This window comes from Borostomias antarcticus, assembly GCF_949987555.1.
Source record: "Borostomias antarcticus genome assembly, chromosome: 26".
Classification (NCBI taxonomy): Eukaryota; Metazoa; Chordata; class Actinopteri; order Stomiiformes; family Stomiidae; genus Borostomias; species Borostomias antarcticus.
This window is the reverse complement of record NC_140259.1, coordinates 4,101,420-4,123,131: the sequence shown is the minus strand read 5'-3', so window position 1 is coordinate 4,123,131 and position 21,712 is coordinate 4,101,420. Positions and strand designations below refer to the sequence as shown.

Genomic DNA, 21,712 nt, shown 5'->3' with positions numbered 1-21,712 from the left:
TAGCCTGTCTTACGAGACGATCAAGGCAGCGGTTCAACGTGCCTATGAGTTAGTCCCAGAGGCGTATAGGCAGAAATTTAGGTCCTATCGAAAGTCGCCTGGCAAAACCTTTGTTGAGTTTGCCCGTGACAAGGAGACCCAATTCAATAGGTGGTGCAAAGCCAGCAATGTTACTGACTTTAAGTCATTGTCGGAGTTGATTTTGATTGAGGAATTCAAGAACTGCTTATCCGACCGTCTGGTGACCTATCTTAATGAGCAGAAGGTTAAGACTATAGCACAAGCTGCAGTGCTTGCCGATGAATTTGTGATAACCCACAAGCAGACATTTTCCCGTAGCGAGAGGAGTTCAGCTCCCTTTGCCTCTCCAGCGAGAGAGCAGGCTGGTGTGCACCGCCCGTCATCTCCCCGGTCTACTCCACGGTTCACTCCCCGGTCTGTCACACCACGCGCTGATGAGGAACGAGTGTGTTGGCATTGTAACCAACCTGGCCACGTCAGGGCCGACTGTTTCATGTTAAAACGTAAAATGTCGCAGCCCAGCAAAAACCCCAAGGAGGTTGGGTTGGTACAAGCAATAGCGCCTCTGCCACCACAGTTGGGTGGAGTGTACGGTTCATTGGACCCTGGTTACGCACCGTTCTTGTTAGAGGGGTGGGTGTCTCTCAGTGGTACGGCGGCGGACCAGTGTTCAGTGTGTATCTTGAGAGACACGGGAGCAGCCCAGTCTTTCATACTCTCCGACATTCTGCCTTTTTCTGAAAAGTCATCCACTGGGTCTAGTGTTTTGGTGCAGGGCATTGAAATGAATTATGTGTCGGTGCCTCTCCATCTGGTGCACCTTAGTTGTGAGCTAGCCAGTGGAGTGTTTAAGGTTGCCGTGCGGCAGTCTTTGCCAATCAGAGGTGTAACGTTTTTGCTTGGTAATGATATTGCTGGTGGCAAGGTTATGCCCATGTTGGAGGTTCTGGAACATCCCATTGTTCTACAGCCTGATGTGTTGGCCCAGAGGTTTCCTGCAGTGTTCCCTGTGTGCGCAGTCACCCGTGCGCAGGCACGAAGACAGAGTGAGGTAGTTGACTTGGCTGATACCATGTTCGCGACTGAGTTATCTGGCGCGTCAGCTACCCCAGTTCCATCTACAGCCACTTCGCCTACTTCTGAGACCAGTGCTTGTACTCAGAGCATTCTCCAAAGACGAACCCTTGTGTCCGAGCATACCCAGCTACCTATGACACGTAGTCATCTGATGTCCTTTCAGAAGACAGATGTTGGGTTGACCAAGTGTTGGGAGGCTGCTCAGGAGTTAGACATGGGTGTGGCTACAAATAAGGATGTCAGCTATTTTGTAGAGAATGATCTTCTAATGCGAAGATGGAAATCCCACCGTGAGTCTGACAGTGAATGGAACACAGTGGTTCAGATTGTTGTGCCCACACCATATCGTCAGTCGGTTTTGACTCTGGCCCATGATTGCCCCTGGGCGGGTCATTTGGGCATCACCAAGACCTATGACCGCAATTTGCGCCATTTCTTTTGGCCAGGTCTAAAAAAAGATGTGGTTTGTTTCTGCCGTGCGTGTTGCCAGGTAGCGGGAAAGCCTAATCAGGCGATTAAGCCTGCCCCTCTGCACCCGGTTCCAGCTATTGGGGAACCGTTTGAGCATGTACTGGTCAATTGTGTTGGTCCATTGCCTAAAACAAAATCCGGTAACCAATTTTTATTGACCATCATGTGTATAGCCACCAGATACCCTGAGGTAAAACCTCTTAGGAAGATTACATCCCAATCTGTCATAAAAGCCCTGATCAAGTTTTTTTCGACATTTGGACTTCCTAAGATTGTGCAAACTGATCAGGGAACTAATTTCCTGTCAGGGGTATTTGAGCAGGTCTTAAAATCTCTTTCTATCTCTCACAGAATCTCCAGCGCGTACCATCCCGAGTCCCAGGGGGCGCTGGAGCGGTGGCATCAGTCTTTGAAGTCGGTGTTGCGAAAGTACTGTACAGAGAGTGGTAAAGACTGGGACAAGGGTGTTCCCCTGGCTCTCTTTGCCTTGAGAGAAATTGTGCAGGAGTCGTTGGGTTTTAGTCCTGCTGAGCTGGTATTTGGTCACACTGTGAGGGGTCCTCTACGGGTGTTAAAGGACCAGCTCATGGGCACGAGCAGTTCATCTGACCAGAAACCTGTGCTTTCATATGTCAGTCGTTTTAGGGAAAGGTTACATGAGGCTTGTAGCATGGCTAGGGATAGCCTTTCGTCTGCTCAGAATGACATGAAGCGTCACTTTGACAAGCGTGCTCAGTCGCGTTCCTTTGAACCTGGTGATTCAGTGTTAGTCTTGCTGCCGGTTGTTGGTTCCTCAATGTGTGCTCGGTTCTCTGGACCATATACAATCGAGCGCCAGCTAAGTGAAACAGACTATGTGGTAAAAACCCCTGATGGGAGGAGGAACACCCGGGTATGCCATATCAATATGTTGAAGCGCTTTTATTCCAGAGAGGAAGCTCAGCCTACTGTGCAGCGTGTGCCTGTTGTGGTCACGCCTGCTGCTTTGGCGTCAGTTGTCCCCTCTAGTGTCTCAGTGGGTGCAGTGAGTGATGAGGATGGTCTGAGTCTGCGAACCGTTCAGCAGCAGACTCCTCGGTTATGTAACTCAGACATGTTAAAGAACCTTCATTCTCTCATGCCTCATCTTAGCCGAGAGCAGGAGGCTGACCTACTCCAGCTCATTTCAGAATTTCCCTGTCTGTTTGGGGATGTTCCCACGCGCACTAGGGTACTTGTGCATGATGTTGACGTTGGCGAGGCAAGACCTATTAAGCAACACCCTTATAGAGTCAATGCCTCCAAAAGAGCTCAGATGGAACAGGAGGTTGCATATCTTGTGCAACATGATTTAGCGCGCCCTAGTTCTAGTCCCTGGAGCTCTCCTTGCCTACTGGTGCCTAAGCCAGATTCCACTGTCAGATTTTGCACTGATTATCGTAAAGTTAACCAGGTAACCATCCCAGATTAATTTCCTATGCCGAGAGTAGATGACTGTATTGACACCATCGGTTCAGCCCAGTTTGTCACTAAGCTAGATTTGCTCAAAGGCTATTGGCAAGTTCCGCTGTCACCTCGTGCCTCCGATATTAGTGCATTTGTAACTCCGGATTCATTCCTACAATATACTGTGATGGCCTTGAGAAACGCTCCTGCTACATTCCAAAGACTTGTCAATATTGTGTTTTCTGGGGTGTCCAACTGTACTGCATATTTGGATGACGTAGTTATTCACTCGTCTGACTGGTCATCTCATGTGTCCTCACTGACGACAGTGTTCCAGCGTTTATCCGATGCGTCGATCACCTTGAATTTGGCCAAATGCGAATTCAGTAAAGCGACTGTCACTTATTTAGGGAAACAGGTGGGTGGCGGTGAAGTGCGCCCCCTAAAGGAAAAGGTTGCTGCTATTGTGTCTTTTCCTGTGCCAGCTACGCGCCGAGAGTTGCGCCGATTTCTCGGCATGACAGGTTACTACAGAGGCTTTTGTAGAAATTTCTCATCCGTTGCAGCTCCACTAACTGATCTTATTAGTCCTTTAGTTCCATTCGTATGGACAGATAAGTGTCAGGTGGCCTTTGGCAGCTGCAAAGCGCTCTTGTGCAGCGCTCCGGTTCTCATGGCTCCTGACTTAAGCAAGCCTTTCTCTATTGAGGTGGATGCTAGTTCTACTGGGGCTGGTGCGGTGCTGTCCCAGATGGATTCTACTGGGTTGGTCCATCCAGTTGGGTATTTCTCAAAGAAATTCAGTTCCTGCCAGAGCCATTATTCTACCATCGAGCAGGAGACCTTGGCTTTGTTGCTTGCAATTCAGTTCTTCGAGGTCTATGTGGGGTCTAGTGCTGAGCCTGTGGTCGTGTTTACTGATCACAACCCACTAGTGTCTTTACAGCGTATGTACAACCACAACCGACGACTAATGAGGTGGTCTTTGATTTTTCAGAATTATAATTTGGTTATTTGGCACAAGAAGGGCAGCGAGAATATCTTTGCTGATGCCCTGTCTCGTGCGTAAATTTGTGCGCCCAGAAGGTTTGTTCTGATGGGGGGGATTGATGTGATGGGGAGGTTTGGAGTGTCGTCAGCTGTAGGCTGACTCTTTGTGGGGGGAAGTGTTACGTATTGTTTGTGTTGGCTGTGTTGTTTTCTTTTGGGCCCAGTATGTGTTTGATGTTGTCTTGGTGTTGTTTTTGTCTCCCCCTTCTGTTTCTTCATTGTCAAGCTTCTAGCAGATGCGGCCGCCTGGTTCCAATCATCATTCATCATTCACACCTGTTCCGGTTCTCCAGCCCACCTCCCCAATCATCCAATCGCCTGGTGTCCCTCCCCTATATATATGTCCTTTTGTGTTCAGTTCTGTCTCTGCTACCTGAGTGGTGGCAGAGCTTTGGGTATGTAGAGCGGTTTGGTTTTGTTTAGCTTTCTTGTTTGCGTTATTGGTTAACCTTTTGTTGGAGCTTCAATGTAGTATTATTAGTTGTTAACCTGATCCTTGTTTTGCTTACCAGCCCACTTTAGTTGTATTTGTTTTAACCCTTTTTGTCTGTTTGCACACAGTGAGCAGGCCTTAGACACCCCGGGGTTTCCATTTCTTTCACCACATGTAGTTATTTTCTGTTAGAACCCCAGTTTTAGTTGTGGTCACCATTCCTTGTATTTTGTTGGGTGCTTTGCACCTGTTAAGGGAGGGGCGGGATTTATGTTTGGTTCTTTATTTTGGTGCCACATTTAGTTTCTCACTTACTTCCCTGTGTTGCCTTTGTTTGTTAATAAATTCTTTATAGCATATTCGTCTCTTGGTTTTGTGTACTTGCACTCTCACTGACCCATTGTGTCGCACTCTCACTGACCCATTGTGTCGCCCTATGTTGCGCTCTTCTGCCTCGAGCCACCAGGGGGCGTAACAGTCTGGAAGACCCCGCCCTGGACATCTCAGTTAAAGTCCAGGTTAACCCAGTTCAAATTTTTGTTATGAGCTTCACACACCACAGGAAAACATGTCATTAACCACCCAGCCAAATCTGAGTGATTAAAAATGTCGCTAAGTATATAAAATAAGGCTTCAAAATCGGTTAAAAATCAGCAGCATTCTCTGGTCTGAGACTGTGGGGGCGTGTCTGCTGAAGGCACCGAAGCCACACCCAATTGCGTGGGGAGGGGGTGTGGAGGGAAGAACCTGTCAAATAGTAGTTCTCTGGTCTGCATATTGTCACACTGGCACGCCGTCTCTTTTGTGGTAGGAAGGCACAGCTTTGTGAAAACAGAGAGGAGTTGAAATTACACTTGTCTAATGAGTCAAACGCACAGATGCTTCCTCCTAACCTACCTCCTGACAAACAACACAGGTAAAACTGTAGCTACTCTATACCAACGCGCCAGTGTTACTGCCCTTAGATGCAAAATACAAAAACAGGCAACGAGGAATGTATGAGTCTGTCCCTATTTTCTCCCTGCCACCTCCGGACCCATTCCTATCCCTCCCAGGCGATCCTGTCGTCCCTTGGGATCAATGGAAAAAGTTGTTTAAAATGTACCTTTTAGTCACTGGCTTGAACAGCGCTGATAGCGCGAAGAAGCGTACACTACCGGAGTTGATAATCGGGACAGACTCATCCACTCTCGTTGGCAATGTTATGTGTGAGAATAACGAGCACTCGGCTTCAACTTTCCCGCAACATATCCAACAGAACTGGAATGTTCAGCCAGTAGCCGCCGAGCACCGCTTCACTGGGAGAGGGTGCGTCTTTCTCCAGCTGCAGCTGGTCTACCTGGTCTACCTGGTCTACCTGGTCTACCTAACCATCCCCCTCGCTCCCGCCTCCCGGTCTCCCGCTGGAGAAATATATTGTTACCATTACCGGTGAACCCATACGCATATCAGGTGCCACAAATATGGCAGGCAGTTTCTGTATAGTTAACGCTTATAGTCATAATATATCATCCGTAACGTTATTTGGTGGGTGGTCGCCTGGTCGGTGCTGCTAGCTATGTTAGCTAGACTAAGGTTATATACACACTCCCATTTGCAACAAGCTACATAGCTAATGTTAGCTATAATTCCTCCTAAGATTACATATAATTAATCATAGCTGACATTACCACATAAATGTTAAGACACATTTTGTAGATTAACGTAGCAGTGTATTTTCCTATTGCTTACGTTACCTAGCTAACGTTATAACGTTAATTAGCTATAAGCACACAAGGCAGCGGTGTCGGCACCAAAGGTTGATGCGACAGGAGGAGAATGGAGGCCGGGGAGGGAGATGGTTGGATCCGCCGAATTCACCAGGACCAGTCGTGAGTCCGTGAAACCCAAAAGCCTCATATTATAATTGCAGAAGCTTTCGGGAGTGAAATGTTTGCTGCAGAGGCGGGCGCTAGCGGTGACAGACTCTGTAACGCCATGGCTCTTCAAAAATGCTAACCCATTTGCTTCTCATTTCAGCTTTACTCGGGAGTGAAAGAAGGAGACCTTATCATCCCATTCCTGCTGGCATCCAGGAAGGATGCATTTTCGTTTAGTTTTATTCATAGGCATTGCTAACTAAGAAAAACTAGCTAATTCTAGACTGTTGGTTAAAACTAGCTAATTCTAGACTCAAGATTGAGCAGAACCGAAGATTCAAATCCGTTCTAGCTTTATATAGTGTTAGGGCGGGGATATGCTAAGAAGAACACTGCTCTACGTCATCCGGTACCGTTTTAAGCCCGCCCAGAAAATCCAGAAATCAAAACTGGTCAAAAACACAAAACTGGTCTAACTTCACAATTCAGTACTACACATGGTTCATCCCATTTTTACATGTTATCAGCAATGCATCACTAACACATAGAATGTGTTTTCAAGCAAATCTCTGATTTTGGTTAACTGGGACTTTAAAGTTCCACTGATTGTTACACACCTGAGTGTGTAAATTTTTATCTCCGCATTTAACCGCAGTGGTGATCTAGCCCCCAATTCCTACCCTTGATGCTGAGTGCCAAGCAGGGAGGTCCCATTTTTAGTCTTTGGTATGACTCGGCCGGGGATTGAACCCACAACCTCCCAGTCTCTGGGCGGACACTCTACCACTAGGCCACAGAGCCAAACTGCTTCATTTCTACCTTTGCCACTTTATGTAGAGCTCCGAGTCCATAATCAACAAGGAATCGACAAGCAAGTAGGCGAAGGGGTATATTTTAGGAATGGAATGTGTCCCCTATGGTCGCTGTCCCATATGAAATGCTTTCTGTGTCCTTGTATAGTCAGACGTATCAGACGTCACTTTAAGTACAGAGAGAGAGAGAGAGAGAGAGAGAGAAAGAGACAGATGAAGAGAGCAGAGAGAGAGAGAGAGAGTTGTGACAGGAAAAGGACATCCGTGGAAGACAACCACCTTAAAGACTATCAATAAGTATCCCTGCACATCGCGCACTGTACTTAAAAGTACCAGTTTAAATACATTTGTAAATATTCCTACACTTATTCATTCATTTCACCAATTTCGTATTTACATGTATATTTGAAAATTTGTGTGATGTTTGCTTTGGCAATAAATGGACGTTTCCCATGCCAATAAAGTCATTTGAATTGAATTGAGAGCAGAGAGAGACAGCAGAGAGAGAGAGAGATGCAGAACGATTGTTTGCTTGTCATTGAAAATCGGCTTGTTATGAATTGTTTTGTCGTAATATCTTTGTTGATATCCTCCGCTTTTTCAATATGCAGTTATTTTTAGTGTTCACAACGACAACGGTCGGTTTCAAGGCTGTCCTGGCGCCTCGTCTTGGTGTCGTTTCAAATGTGCTACGAGTAACTTTTAGTCTCCAAAATAACCAGCCGTCCTTGAATATGAATGATTCATAGAAATCTATCAAAACCGCTTACAATACATCCCTCTCCATAGAAAACGTGGGCAAGATGAGTGGCGGATACGGATATAGGTTGCAGCATGCATCCGACCAGCCTTTTAAGCGCTCCTATTTGATTGTGAGTGTGTGTGTGTGTGTGTGTGGGGGGGGGGGGGCTGACTGAATTATCTTCGTGATTGAGTCTATTAGCCTAATTGTAAAAAAAAAGAAAAGAAAATAGTTCAGTGTTAAACTATAGGCTGATATAAACAGTATAAAAAGTATTCACCCCCTTGAACTTTTTGACTTTTTATTGTGTTACAACGTGGAATCAAAATTGATTTAATGTCCTTTTTGTGTCACTGATTAACACAAAATACTCTACAATGTCACAAAAAAGAAAACATATTGACATATTTTCCTTAATTAATTACAAACAAAATACTTGCCACTAGCACATTTGTCAGCAATGTGGCCTCTGTCTTTGTGAGTTTCCAATCCCTGCCGCAGAGAAGCATCCCTAACATGATGCTGCCGCCTCCATGCTTCACGGTAGGGGTGGTGTTCTTAGGTTGATCTGCAGTGTCTAGGCTATTTGATCTAGGCCATGGGTCCTTGACACAGACAAGAACAGACCTTTGGTGGCTAGGGCACTAGACCATGGGCACTAGACCGACCATGCACCAGGGCCGTCTGTTTGGGTGAGGACCGGTGGGAGGAGGATACGTGTCTCAGCCCTGTACTGCCACCTGGTGGCTAATATGTGATGTAAGTGACAGGCACACTCATTGGTTTAGTCCGATGTTCGCCTTGTTCTGCTGCACCTCAAATCCATCACAGACCCCCTGCAGCCCACAGAGCCAACCAGGGGCACCACTCCCCCACCTCGAGGACATCTACACCAGAAGATGCAAGACCAAGGCCAACAGGATCCTGAAGGGCAACGGGCTGTTCTCTCTGCTTCCAAAACAACCAGCTCAATGCTCTTAAGACAGTGGAGATGGTTCTATACTTCAGGAAGAACCCCCCCCCCCCCCCCCCCCATCATCCTGAACGACTCCCTGGTCATCTCTGCGGAATCCAGTTGGAGCGAAACATCAGCTCCAAGGCACAGCAGAATGTATTTCTGAAATACAACCTGCCAAAGACGATGATGGTAGGCTACTCTTATACACCCCCATTATCGAGTCCATCAGCATCCTCATCAGCAAGGCTCGTGTCCCCCCTCTGACTCTCCCTGACTCCCCACCCCTAACTCCGTCACCGCTATACTTGCACAAGACTGCTGATTGTAGGCTACTGTAGCCTACATAGCACGCACCGGCACCACAGTCCCATATGGTATCAGGGCTGCCAAGTCTCACGCATTGAGCGTGAGACACATGCATTTCAGGCTCTTCTCACGCTCACACGCCACACATAACAATTCTCACGCGGAGAAATGACCAACCCTTACATACTACAGGCCCGTAGCCAGGGGGGGATCGGGTGGATCGAACGAACCCCGCCTCACGACCAAAGGTGCAGAATTCAGGGCAAAAGTCCTTCCCCCGTCAACAACTCGCGCGACAATCACAATAAAAATGATCAATCCCCCCCCCGCTGTCAACAACTCGCTCGACAATAAAATCAACGGGGAAAGGGATAAATCTCACTCCAAGTTTTTGGTCAAACTTGGCAGCCCTGGTTTATGGCAACGTCTTTCCTAGTGGCTAGAAATAAGACGGATGACCGCTTACGGCTCACTACGTCTAGTACACTGTCAGAAATGTAACCAAAAGTGCCAATCAAGGGATTTTAGAACTCAACTGTGACTCACAAGGTTGGTAGTTTTGTCAAAAGAGCCTGGTAAATCGTGACGTCACAGAGCGCCCTTGTGACGTCGGCCAGGGGGTGTATAAAAGCCAGAGAGCCCCGGAGAGAGGGAGAGTGGAGGAGGAGGAGGCAGAGAGAGAGATAGAGAGCGCGCTCTCTCTCTCTCTCTCTCTCTCTCTAGCGCTCTCTATCTTTCTCTCTGGCTCCTCCTCCTCTCTCTCTCTCTCTCTTTTATAGGAGGATCCTCTCTATCGCTCTCTTTTATAGGAGGAGGAGGAAGAGCCAGAGAGAGAGAGAGAGGGGAGGAGGAGCCAGAGAGCGAGAGGAGGAGGAGGCTCACATTCTCTGCGCTACGATCGTTGTTGGTGCCGAGAATATTGTCGTCGTCATTCGTCAGCAACAATCCGATCGTAGCGCAGAGAATGTGAGCCGGAGAATAGCCAGTCTGCGCGCTGGCCTGTGCGCATGCGTGCTGGAGCAAGTGGGGAAAGGCGTGTAAAGATCATATTACAGAGGCTAAAGACCCCGTATTTGAAAACCACAACAATGCCTCGCGTTGAGGAATCTCAACTGTCGATTCATCCAATCTGATTGATGAAAACAACCGTTTAGCGGACGAAAATAGATTTTGAGAAACTGCATTCTCGGTGCCCCGATCACCGTCATTACATGGATATACTGGCTCGCGCTGGATTTTAAATTTCTTCTACAGGCCTCCGAACTACACAAAAGTGATCTCGGTGAGTCAAACTTCTTATAATATGTCGTAAATAAGGTCCAGGTTGTCAAAAACGAGCATTGCCCTTTAAGTTAGACGCGAGCCTCTGAGCACATCTTGCTATGTTTGTCTTGACTGACACGTTTTGTAGCCCTCCGCTTACGTTACAAGCTAACTAATATCATTATCTCAGATTAAAAGAACAAAACGTGTGATGCATTCAGTCACCATTTTATTTCGGCTGGTTATTTATTTGAGAATACAGCGATGTCCTCTGCAAATGTAGCTAACGTTAGATCCATTTTCCCCTCATAACATCTTGCGGTAAGCAAAACCTCCACCTGCCTCACGGCCACTTCATAATAAGCTTGCTAGCCACCTCAAATAGTTAACCAAATGTTACATAGCTCGCTCGATAATGAGGATTGATAAGCAGTGTGGTCGTAAACTTTCACAGGTTCATTGCTGAGTATTCATAAATGTTCAAACTGTGTAGTAAGTTAGTGCACATAATACAAACCTTCATTCATTACCGAAGGCACTGTCGGTAATGCAGGGCAGGCACGTCCAGGGTTGCCAGATTGGTGTGATGTTTTCCAGCCCAATGAGTGCTCAAAATCCGCCCAATGTGATAAAAAAACGCCCAAATATTATAGTATATAACATATAGCAGTGCATGCTAAGAAAAATGCCTTTCAGTTGAAATACCGAAAATAATAATAACTCGTGGTAAACTGCAACACACGCCTACACGTCACACACACAGCCTACACTGTAAAAAATACACTGTGAATTTCACAGTAACTAACTGGCAGCCAGCGGCCAGCGACTTACTGTAAAAAAAAATCACAGTAAGTCGCTGGCCACTGGCTGCCAGTTAATTACTGTGTTTTATTTTACAGTAAGTCGCTGGCCACTGGCTGCCAGTTAATTACTGTGTTTTATTTTACAGTAAGTCGCTGGCCACTGGCTGCCAGTTAATTACTGTGTTTTATTTTACAGTAAGTCACTGGCCACTGGCTGCCAGTTAATTACTGTGTTTTATTTTACAGTAAGTCGCTGGCCACTGGCTGCCAGTTAATTACTGTGTTTTATTTTACAGTAAGTCACTGGCCACTGGCTGCCAGTTAATTACTGTGAAATTCACAGTGTATTTTTTTTTTAAACACAACAGTATCATACTGTAAAATAAAACAGTAATTACTGTGTACTGTATTTTTTGTTACAGTAGTAGTGTGGTAACTGTAAAATATAAAACAGTAATTACTGTCTACTGTATTTTTTGTTACAGTAGTAGTGTGGTAACTGTAAAATATAAAACAGTAATTACTGTGTACTGTATTTTTTGTTACAGTAGTAGTGTGCTAACTAAAATATTTTTAGGGCTGTAAAAAAAACAGTGATTTCCTCATACTGTATTTTTATTTTCATCATTAACATCAGCAACATCAACTCTAACATGACTCACACTCAGCATTACTTTTTACCTTAACATGACTCTAGCATGACTCTAGCATGACTCTAGCATGACTCTTCAGCATTACTTTTTATCTTAACATGACTCTAACATGACTCTAGCATGACTCTAACATGACTCTAGCATGACTCTAGCATGACTCTAGCATGACTCTAACATGACTCTAGCATGACTCTAGCATGACTCTAGCATGACTCTAACATGACTCTAGCATGACTCTAGCATGACTCTAGCATGACTCTTCAGCATTACTTTTTATCTTAACATGACTCTAACATGACTCTAGCATGACTCTAACATGACTCTAGCATGACTCTAGCATGACTCTAGCATGACTCTAACATGACTCTAGCATGACTCTAGCATGACTCTAGCATGACTCTTCAGCATTACTTTTTATCTTAACATGACTCTAACATGACTCTAGCATGACTCTAACATGACTCTAGCATGACTCTAGCATGACTCTAGCATGACTCTAACATGACTCTAGCATGACTCTAGCATGACTCTAGCATGACTCTAACATGACTCTAGCATGACTCTAGCATGACTCTAGCATGACTCTTCAGCATTACTTTTTATCTTAACATGACTCTAACATGACTCTAGCATGACTCTAACATGACTCTAGCATGACTCTAGCATGACTCTAGCATGACTCTAACATGACTCTAGCATGACTCTAGCATGACTCTAGCATGACTCTTCAGCATTACTTTTTATCTTAACATGACTCTAACATGACTCTAGCATGACTCTAACATGACTCTAGCATGACTCTAGCATGACTCTAGCATGACTCTAACATGACTCTAGCATGACTCTAGCATGACTCTAGCATGACTCTAACATGACTCTAGCATGACTCTAGCATGACTCTAGCATGACTCTAACTTGACTCTAACATGACTCTAACTTGACTCTAACATGACTCTAACATGACTCTAGCATGACTCTAACATGACTCTAGCATGACTCTAGCATGACTCTAACATGACTCTAACATGACTCTAGCATGACTCTAGCATGACTCTAACATGACTCTAACTTGACACTAGCATGACTCTTCAGCATTACTTTTTATCTTAACATGACTCTAACGTGACTCTTCAGCTAAACATGACTCTAACATGACTCTAGCACGACTCTAACATGACTCTAACTTGACTCTAACATGGCTCTAACATGACTAACATTCATCATTACTCACATGACGTGCATAACATGACTCTTAATGTGTCTCTTTCAGATCACTCTTGCTTGTGTCTCTTTCAGATCACTCTTGCTTGTAGGGTGCACCTCCTGTGAATCAAATACAACATGGAAAACAGCTTTTTAAATCTCCAGGATCTTAAGAGATTAATTAGAGACTAATACTGTAAAAACTTAAGATGAAAACAAAACGCATCTTCATGGATAAATCCACAAGACCTCTTCATTATCAGAACCTCACCTCCACCTAGTTATTTTGCCAGTCAAAGGCATTGAAGTCCCTCATGAACGAAAGGACGTGTGGGTTTATGTACGATGTCTTCCGCTTCACAACTCTTCCAGTTTTCCGGCTTGTCTGGACCTTAGCAGTGCACTTGCTGGAGTCAGGATTAATCCTTACAAGGAACCTAATAGAAATTAAAATGGAAGGTAATCAAATAACCTGACTCTAGAATCAGTTACGCCAGTTAGGAGGTCAGAGGTCAGTCAGATGTGTGTGTGTGTGTGTGTAGTTTCCCACACTAGAGACTAACCCTAACCCTTCTATTTAAGTAAATGTAAAAGAAATGTAAAATAATGTTTTGTTAGCCTTACCTCTGAACAAACTCCAGAGTTGTGGCAGCTTCTACCTGATATTCAATATTGAATATGTAGAAACTGGCGAACAAGACGGCCAAGGCAGTTACGAAGTCTGGGATGGGAGGTGAATGTGGGATCACAACTCGGCCCTCTATGGACAGCATCCACTTGTTCGCAGACCACACAGTGTCTCCTGCAATAATCAAACATAAAAAACAATTTAATTAACATGTCCGCAGACCCTCTTCATTTTTGTCCTATGCAGAACAGAAAAGGGAGTGGGACCCTATGACATCTTTGAAATGGTACTGTATTTAGAAAACAGAGCCGCCACACATAACCCCACTGTATTTTGTATACATGTATCAATGTCCACATAATTGTATTAATCTTCAAAAGACTACTTTTATTGAATGAGTTTTACCTAGCACAATGAGCCTCGGGGTGATGGGAAGGGAGAGTTCGGCATCGGCAGGAGTTGTAGTCGTCTGTCAGTATTAGAGTTAGATGTTAATAGAAACACTCCCAAGCAATTACTATAGTCTGTAACTTAATAGTTTCTGCTTCAAGGGTAAGTGTGTCTTCAGCCTGGTCTCAATATGATAATTTGTCAATAATTTGCAGGCCAACAAGCAATAGTTTAAAAACATAAATGCATATTTAAGGGCCCCTGGTTAGAGTGTATACAAACCTATTATTTGATTGCAGGGTAGAGAACATTAATTACAGAAAGAATAGTGACAAAAAAACGTACATCAGCAAGGACAAAAAGGGCGCCCTCTGCCTCTTTGAAATGTGTCATCATGACCAAAATCGCTGCAAGACCATTGGTGCCCTCTCGGTCCTCCTTCAACGCTTCTCTCAGGACAGCTTTGACTTCCTTACTCCACTTCATCAGCTGACTTCTGAAGAACTCCAGGAGCCTCTTCCCTTTCAGTGATAATTTTTAAAAAAACTTCCATTAGTATATAGCACCTTTCATACAGTACACAAATTGCAGTATGAAGACATAAAATAAGCATAAAATGACAAGAGTAAGAGAAATGCAGAACATAATAATAAAATAGCAATGGATTAAAAGGCTACAGTAGAATAGCATCTCATAAGTATGTCAACTAGTTGCCAGGCTGATAGCCTACCTTTTTGGTCGAGATCTTCGTTTAGTCTGGTGCACAGGTCACCAGTGAGGTTGGTGAAGTGGGAAAGTAAAAGTGGCCAAGACAGGAGAAATGGCCACTGCTTACTTATGTCCAGAATGCTGGGGGGTGGGTCTGCATTTATATCCTCTCGCTGTTTTGTGTAAGTAATTGCCATTAGCTCCTTTACCCTCCCTCTGCCAGTTGCCCCTAGCCCCTCTTGACTGAAAATATCCACCATCTCCTTCCTTTTTTCTTCAATTGTTGCGGACGTTTCCCCCTCTGGATACTCCTGTGGCTGCCAATTGACACACCCATAACTATCAACCTTAGCACACTTGGCAGGTGAGAGCTGGTTGTCATCACTTATCAGAGAGCGTCTGGGTTTCCTCAGACGGGCAAGTGTGTTGCCTCTGTTGAGATATTCAACTCGGGTCTTCAGCTGAGTCTGTAGACTATAGTAGCCACATCCAATTATTTCTCCCTCCTCCGTTTTATCAAAAAAACTGCTTGGATGCTTCTGGATTATAGCCTTTGCTACTGCTGCGCAGTCTTGGCGTGTCGGGTTCAAGGACTTCTCTCTCATGGAATCGATGGTGACTTTCACCATGTGTCTGCGATCTTCTGCCTCTGGCCTCTTACCAGCCTCAATGGCTCTTTTGAGAGTGGGCCTAATTTTGTCCCATAGCACCTGGAAGTTGTCCAAACTACTGTTCTCACTGGCTATTTGCCTGGGGGAAGACACAGGGGTGGAGGAAGAGCTGGAGGAAAAAAACGCTTCTGTCTCAGATGAAGAGGCGCCGATTGGGGACTTCTTAGATCTGCATACAAATATTAGCACATAAGAAAAAGTACAGCTTAGTACCTTAATAGTGACAAAATAGTTTGCCTACATTTTGCAGTGTTAATTGGAATCACTATCATGAAGATATAATCAGCATATTAAAACATATAGGCTAAATGAGATAGCTGTAAAATGCACCTACTGTAATGAAATTCTTACCACACTAAAATTGAGCTACACTGAAATTCTTACCACTTTTGAAGGCACGGAGAATCTTTCTGCACTGAATAGGTGTGACCAGATGTCTAATGTCTTCCTCCTTAATTAGTTGTAGATCATCTGGCCCTTCCACCCCTAACGACACCAACTCCTCAACTAGTTTCTCTGTGTCTAATTGTGGTAGCACAGTCTGTATGACTCTCTTAATGGAGTCCATTATTTGGTCTTTTACCTGTAACACAGAAAATGGTGCATGGCAATCAGGTGGAGAGAACAAAGTGATTACATACTGGGTACTGGCAATGGATAGTAATCTGCAAGACTGTCCACTGTCACACACTCATAATGCACATTTGCTGCCAGCATGCATGCTGTCCTTCATTGAGTCCTGTTATTTATTTATTGCATTTATTTATTGAATGAGTCATTGTATGTATGTCCTTGTATGCATGCCCATGTTAACACCCAGCCATGCATGTTAACCTGTTTATTTATTGTATTTATTGATTGATTGTACTGATTGATTGTATTTATTTATTTATTGAATGAGTCCTAACACCCAGCCATGCATGTTAACCCTTTGAATCATGCAGACATGCACTACTATGCAATGGTCCTTTACCTGTAACACACAGAATGGTGCATGGCAATCAGGTGGAGATCAAACTGATTATATACTGGCAATGGATAGTAATCTGCAAGACTGTCCACTGTCACACACTCATAATGAGCATCATTAGTGCTTTGTAGACAGTGCACACCAAGATCCACAACAGGCACTGACTGATGCTGTTCAACAACAAAGTGCACACATGACTGATTAATCAATATGAGCACTATTGCCGCAACTGTCCTAAAACCATTCAAGTTAGGGCATCCTGCATGTACACACTGAAAGCTAATGTTTGGTATATTTCTATGAGTTTTAGCATGCCAAATGAATGCATACAATGATGCTGTACTTAACTCACAAATGTTACACGTGTAAGACATATTGACAAGCTAACACGAACACGACGAAAAGGTTGAAAAGCTAGCTAGCTAGCTAACCGGAGATTCTCAGCTAGCTAACTCTGAAGGACGTCTGAGTTAACCTTTTCCACGAACGTTAGTTAAGCAGCCTGACGTCGGACTGTAGGCTAAAACAAAACTTTCATAAACGAACTGGAACTGAATTTTGAAAAATGAAGCTGGATTTAGTCACTTACAGGAGGCGTTCAGTAACGTTGCTCCCAGACCCGGCACATTGTTGCAGTCCACTTGGAAGAAAAAAAAGGCAACGGATGCAGCAGGTCTGTTTCTGAAGACTGCTCCCGACTGGAACTAAGTTAGATTGAACTGAAATTTAATGAAAATGCAAAAATGAAATGAAAATGCAAAAATACCGCTATTTGTGTACGCTAGATCTCTCTCTCGAAAGAAAGGATGGAAAAGACGGAAAGTTTCCGTCTGACTAGGAAAAAGTGGCGCGCCTTTCAAATTTCCAACCAACGGTCCGTAACCACACACCTTGGTTACCATTAGCCTAATGGTTGCTGTGAATTTATACAGTATTACCGTGGTTACTGTGAATTCCTACAGTAGTATAATGGCTACTGTGAATGTCCACAGTAATATAATGGTAAGTTTGAATTTCCACAGTAATATAATAGTTACTGTGAATTCCTACAGTACTATAATGGTTACTGTGAATTTCTAATGGCTACTGTGAAATTCTACAGTAATATAGTGGTAATTGTGAATTTCTACAGTAATATAATAGTTACTGTGACTTTCTAATGCCTACTGTGACATTCTACAGTAATATAGTGGTTATTGTGAATTTCTACAGTAATATAATAGTTACTGTGACTTTCTAATGCCTACTGTGACATTCTACAGTAATATAGTGGTTATTGTGAATTTCTACAGTAATATAATAGTTACTGTGACTTTCTAATGCCTACTGTGACATTCTACAGTAATATAGTGGTTATTGTGAATTTCTACAGTAATATAATAGTTACTGTGAATTTCTAATGCCTACTGTGACATTCTACAGTAATATAGTGGTTATTGTGAATTTCTACAGTAATATAATAGTTACTGTGAATTCCTACAGTACTATAATGGTTACCGTGAATGTCCACAGTAATATAATGGTTAGTGTGAATTTCAACAGTAATATAATAGTTACTGTGAGTTTCTACAGTACTATAATGGTTACTGTGAATTTCTAATGGCTACTGTGAAATTCTACAGTAATATAGTGGTTATTGTGAATGTCTACAGTAGTATAATAGTTACTGTGAATTTACACAATAGTGTTTTTATTGCTGTGATTTCCACAGTACCATGTTGATTATTGCTTATTACACAGTACTGTACTTTAAAGAATGTTCACAGTAAGTAACTGTGCAGAAACCAAGTAAATTACTGTGAAATTCACAGCCATTTTTTACAGTGTACCTAAACTGGGGGACTGCCCACTGTTCCGACATACCATTGTTCCGACGTCTCACTAGTCCGAAACTTGTTCACCGATCGTCAGACATCCCATTGTTCCGACGGCTCAAGAGTCCGACCGACAATGGGATGTTTCGGACTAGTGAGACGTCGGACTAATAGGATGTCGGAACAATGGTATGGCACCCTAAACTAGGAGCAATCAGACAGAGGTAGGCTAGTACAAATACCTTCCGAAGATGATTGTTTTCCTCGCGTGGACCTCACCAACAAGCACATGCTGAGAGTGACACTTCATTTGGAGGGACTCTCGGTGGTGGAGTGGGAGTGGGTAGGGGGTGGTTTGGGATTGGGCCTTCCTGTCAGTCTCTAAGAGAGATCACTTCCTGTCACAGTCTGGGAGAGATCACTTCCTGTCACAGCCCCTGAGAGCTATGAACAGGCCCCCAGGATTCAAAATCTAACGTGAAGCCCTATAGGACCGCGCCATCTTTGAGAAAAACGCGTCATTGGTACCTTTGACATGCGCAGTCAAAGGTATCAATGACGCGTTCTTGTAGTCCATGAACAGATGTGAAATGTGAACGCGCGTTCATGGCTCTCCCCATCTTAGTTTTAACAGTATAATTGTGACTGAACATGTTTTGTTTGCTAGTAGGTGGTGTTCATTCTGTTCACAACAGCGCGATGGGCAGCCAGGCGAAATAGCTTCAGGGGACCTGGTCCCAGGCGAGTTGAACAGCTGTCCACCCAGAGACGAGATCGCTCGTTGCGGCATGAAGTTCGCGGCTAACCCGCCGAGCTCGGGGGGCTCACAGGCCAGGGCGGAGATGTATTACCAGTAGGCTAATTATAGTGGAATTGCTGAATGACAGTTTATCATTTCATCTTTATGCCTACGCAACATCAACTCATGTATGTGAATAAAGTTAATTCCAGTTATTTACTAAATATCACGTCTCTGTCCATTTCTGGAAAAGGCAAATCATTTCTGTCAAATGATCACTCAAGTTTTATCGACTCCCCTACTAACACACGCAGGTTGCGCAAACGTTCGACATACGGCCGCTATAGGTGACGATTCGTCTGCGCCGCGTGCGGAAATTACGCGGCCATTTACGGAAACGCGAGATCTGCCGTTTAGTAGACGCTACGTAAGAACGACACGTCATTCCGAAGTTGCGGCCGCGTGCAAAGAACGCACGTGATCACGTGGGCAGGAACCTCCGTTATAAACTCACTTGGCTGACACTAGATTAACAGGTATTTATATGACTTGGTCTGCACGTCTTTTTCGCACGGTGCAAATACGGTGCGGCCGCGTGCAAAAAACGTGGGCAGGAACTTCCGTAATAAACTCACTTGGCTGACACTAGATTTACAGGTATTTATATGACTTGGTCTGCACGTCTTTTTCGCACGGTGCAAATATGGTCACTTACTTACTAAACCCTGACCACTGGCTATATTTAGCATTTGCAGTACCACTGGCTATATTTAGCATTTACCAGTACAAAAACGAATTAATGCTATATGGGGATATAGCAGCAAGCATTATGATACAAACCAATATAAGACTGAACAGTTTAGAACATTTTATTACACAAAGTACATTACAAATTAAAAGTATACATATTTACAAGGATGAGGTTTACGGTCTGTCACATTACGCATAGCCAGAAAAGCAAAAAAAAGCATGTACAAGCTCTGGCTAGCAACCCATTATCTGACAATTGCAAAAGTTCTAAAAACAAAAATGAAACAGTGCGCATTCTGTGGCAGGCAGACCGGGAACAGACCGTTGTATCCCACAAAAAAAAGGTTAAAATTTACAAAAACTATTTACAAAAAAGGCATCCATCCTGGCAGGCTGGAAAGGCAGGTTTAGGGAGACGGGCTGGGGGTCACCCACATCTGAATCGAGGGTCTGGGCAGAAGAGGTCATCCTCATCTGAATACTCCACTGTGGTCAGGGCTGGAGCTGCGGTCAGGGGCTAGGGAGGTCAGCTGGGCTGGAGCAGATGCCTAAGGACATAATGAAATGGCTGTAAAAGCAAGTCGCATACGTTCATTGGAAGCGTGCCATGTCACTGGATACGAGAAAATTAACTGCCTGACATCACATACCTTTTTGCATCGAGCAGGGGCATGTTTCAGCATCTCCTGCAGCTGGGCAGACACCTCCGTCACAGTGGTGCTTGGCTTACAGGCCATAACTGCACCTTTTAACCAAAAAGGGAATGGTTTCAATGCACATGGCATGAAGCAAAGACAATGTATTATTTTGCGACAATATGAACAATCCCTTACGTAATATGACATTGTAGAGGGTCATATTCTTCAGAGGCTTCTTCCCCCTCTTCCCATGGACGCTGTAGACACACCACACTCTGTGTATGGCAATGGCTGACAGCACCCGCCGGACCACATCTGGCAGATCTTTGCCGCCAATGGAACTCAGATATCGTGTCTGCAAAACATAAAGACAATCCTTTACTTTTACATTTCCTTAACACTTCTCTGCAAAAATAAGGAACAAAGTTCTGCCTTGAAGTTACTCACCATCTTCCTTTGATGATCCTTGTCCTTCAGCTGCTCCTCCAAGACCAGCAGCTCCTCCTCCGTTTTAGCAGGGTGCAGGTCATCCAGTACTGCTCCCCGATAGCTGTCTGCAGACTCGCCGGACAGTCTCTGCTCCAGTCTCTGCTCCAGCCTCATCATTGTCTGTGCCATCTCCCTCAGACTCTGCATGACGCTGGAGAACTGCTGACACATCATCCTCTGGAAGTCTGGATATTAAACACAGATGTGGCTATAAGTAATTGTACGGTCCCATAATGGATATTCAGCTCAAAGTATATCCCTACATGCAGCATGAAGTAGTTCACAAAATTCAGCGTACCAGCATCTGCAGAGCTTGATGGCAACCCTGCTGGAGCTGTTGGTCTCACAGGCGATGGCATCAGAGAACTACCTGAAAACCAGAGGATAAAGGGATGAGCAGGAAACTATGGTGCTGGCGGCGTAGTGATTCTGGCATAAGGGGAAGAATCAACTCGACATGAGACATGTCAGACCCTGACCTGGTCTAGCCGGGAATGCTAATCGCTGATGCATGCTGCTCGTGCCTGGACGTCTGAAGGGCTGAAGGGCCTGGGCTCACAGCGCCTTGGCTCAAAGGACCCGGGCGATGAACATCTACTGCCGAGTAGTGAGATGTGAGATGAGCGAATTAGTGAACTGAGTACATGAGTCTTCAGACAGTCCTGAGTTAACTGTAAGTGTGCAAATATGCATAGACATTTCACCAACACAAACATGCATGGATACCTGCATTGATAACTGGCAGAGCAGGCCTTCCGGCTCTGGCACCTGGCATAGCTGGTCTGGTCTGAGTTCTGCTGACCGGCTGCCTGGGCACTGGAACATATAGTAGAGGTAAA

General features: G+C 44.5%; 1 protein-coding gene across 1 annotated transcript; it reads right to left on the bottom strand.

The window, feature by feature from the left end:
• Positions 1-13,696: 13,696 nt before the first annotated feature.
• Positions 13,697-21,272, bottom strand: LOC311326190 (uncharacterized protein; the record flags this gene model as incomplete). Its single annotated transcript, XM_084459058.1, has 7 exons — positions 21,172-21,272; positions 20,832-21,058; positions 20,580-20,739; positions 20,397-20,491; positions 15,965-16,056; positions 15,464-15,552; positions 13,697-13,878 (listed from the first exon to the last, which is right to left on the bottom strand). The coding sequence occupies exons 1-7, from the start codon at positions 21,230-21,232 to the stop codon at positions 13,697-13,699; spliced, it is 906 nt and encodes a 301-aa protein (XP_084315184.1). The 5' UTR covers positions 21,233-21,272.
• Positions 21,273-21,712: the final 440 nt, after the last annotated feature.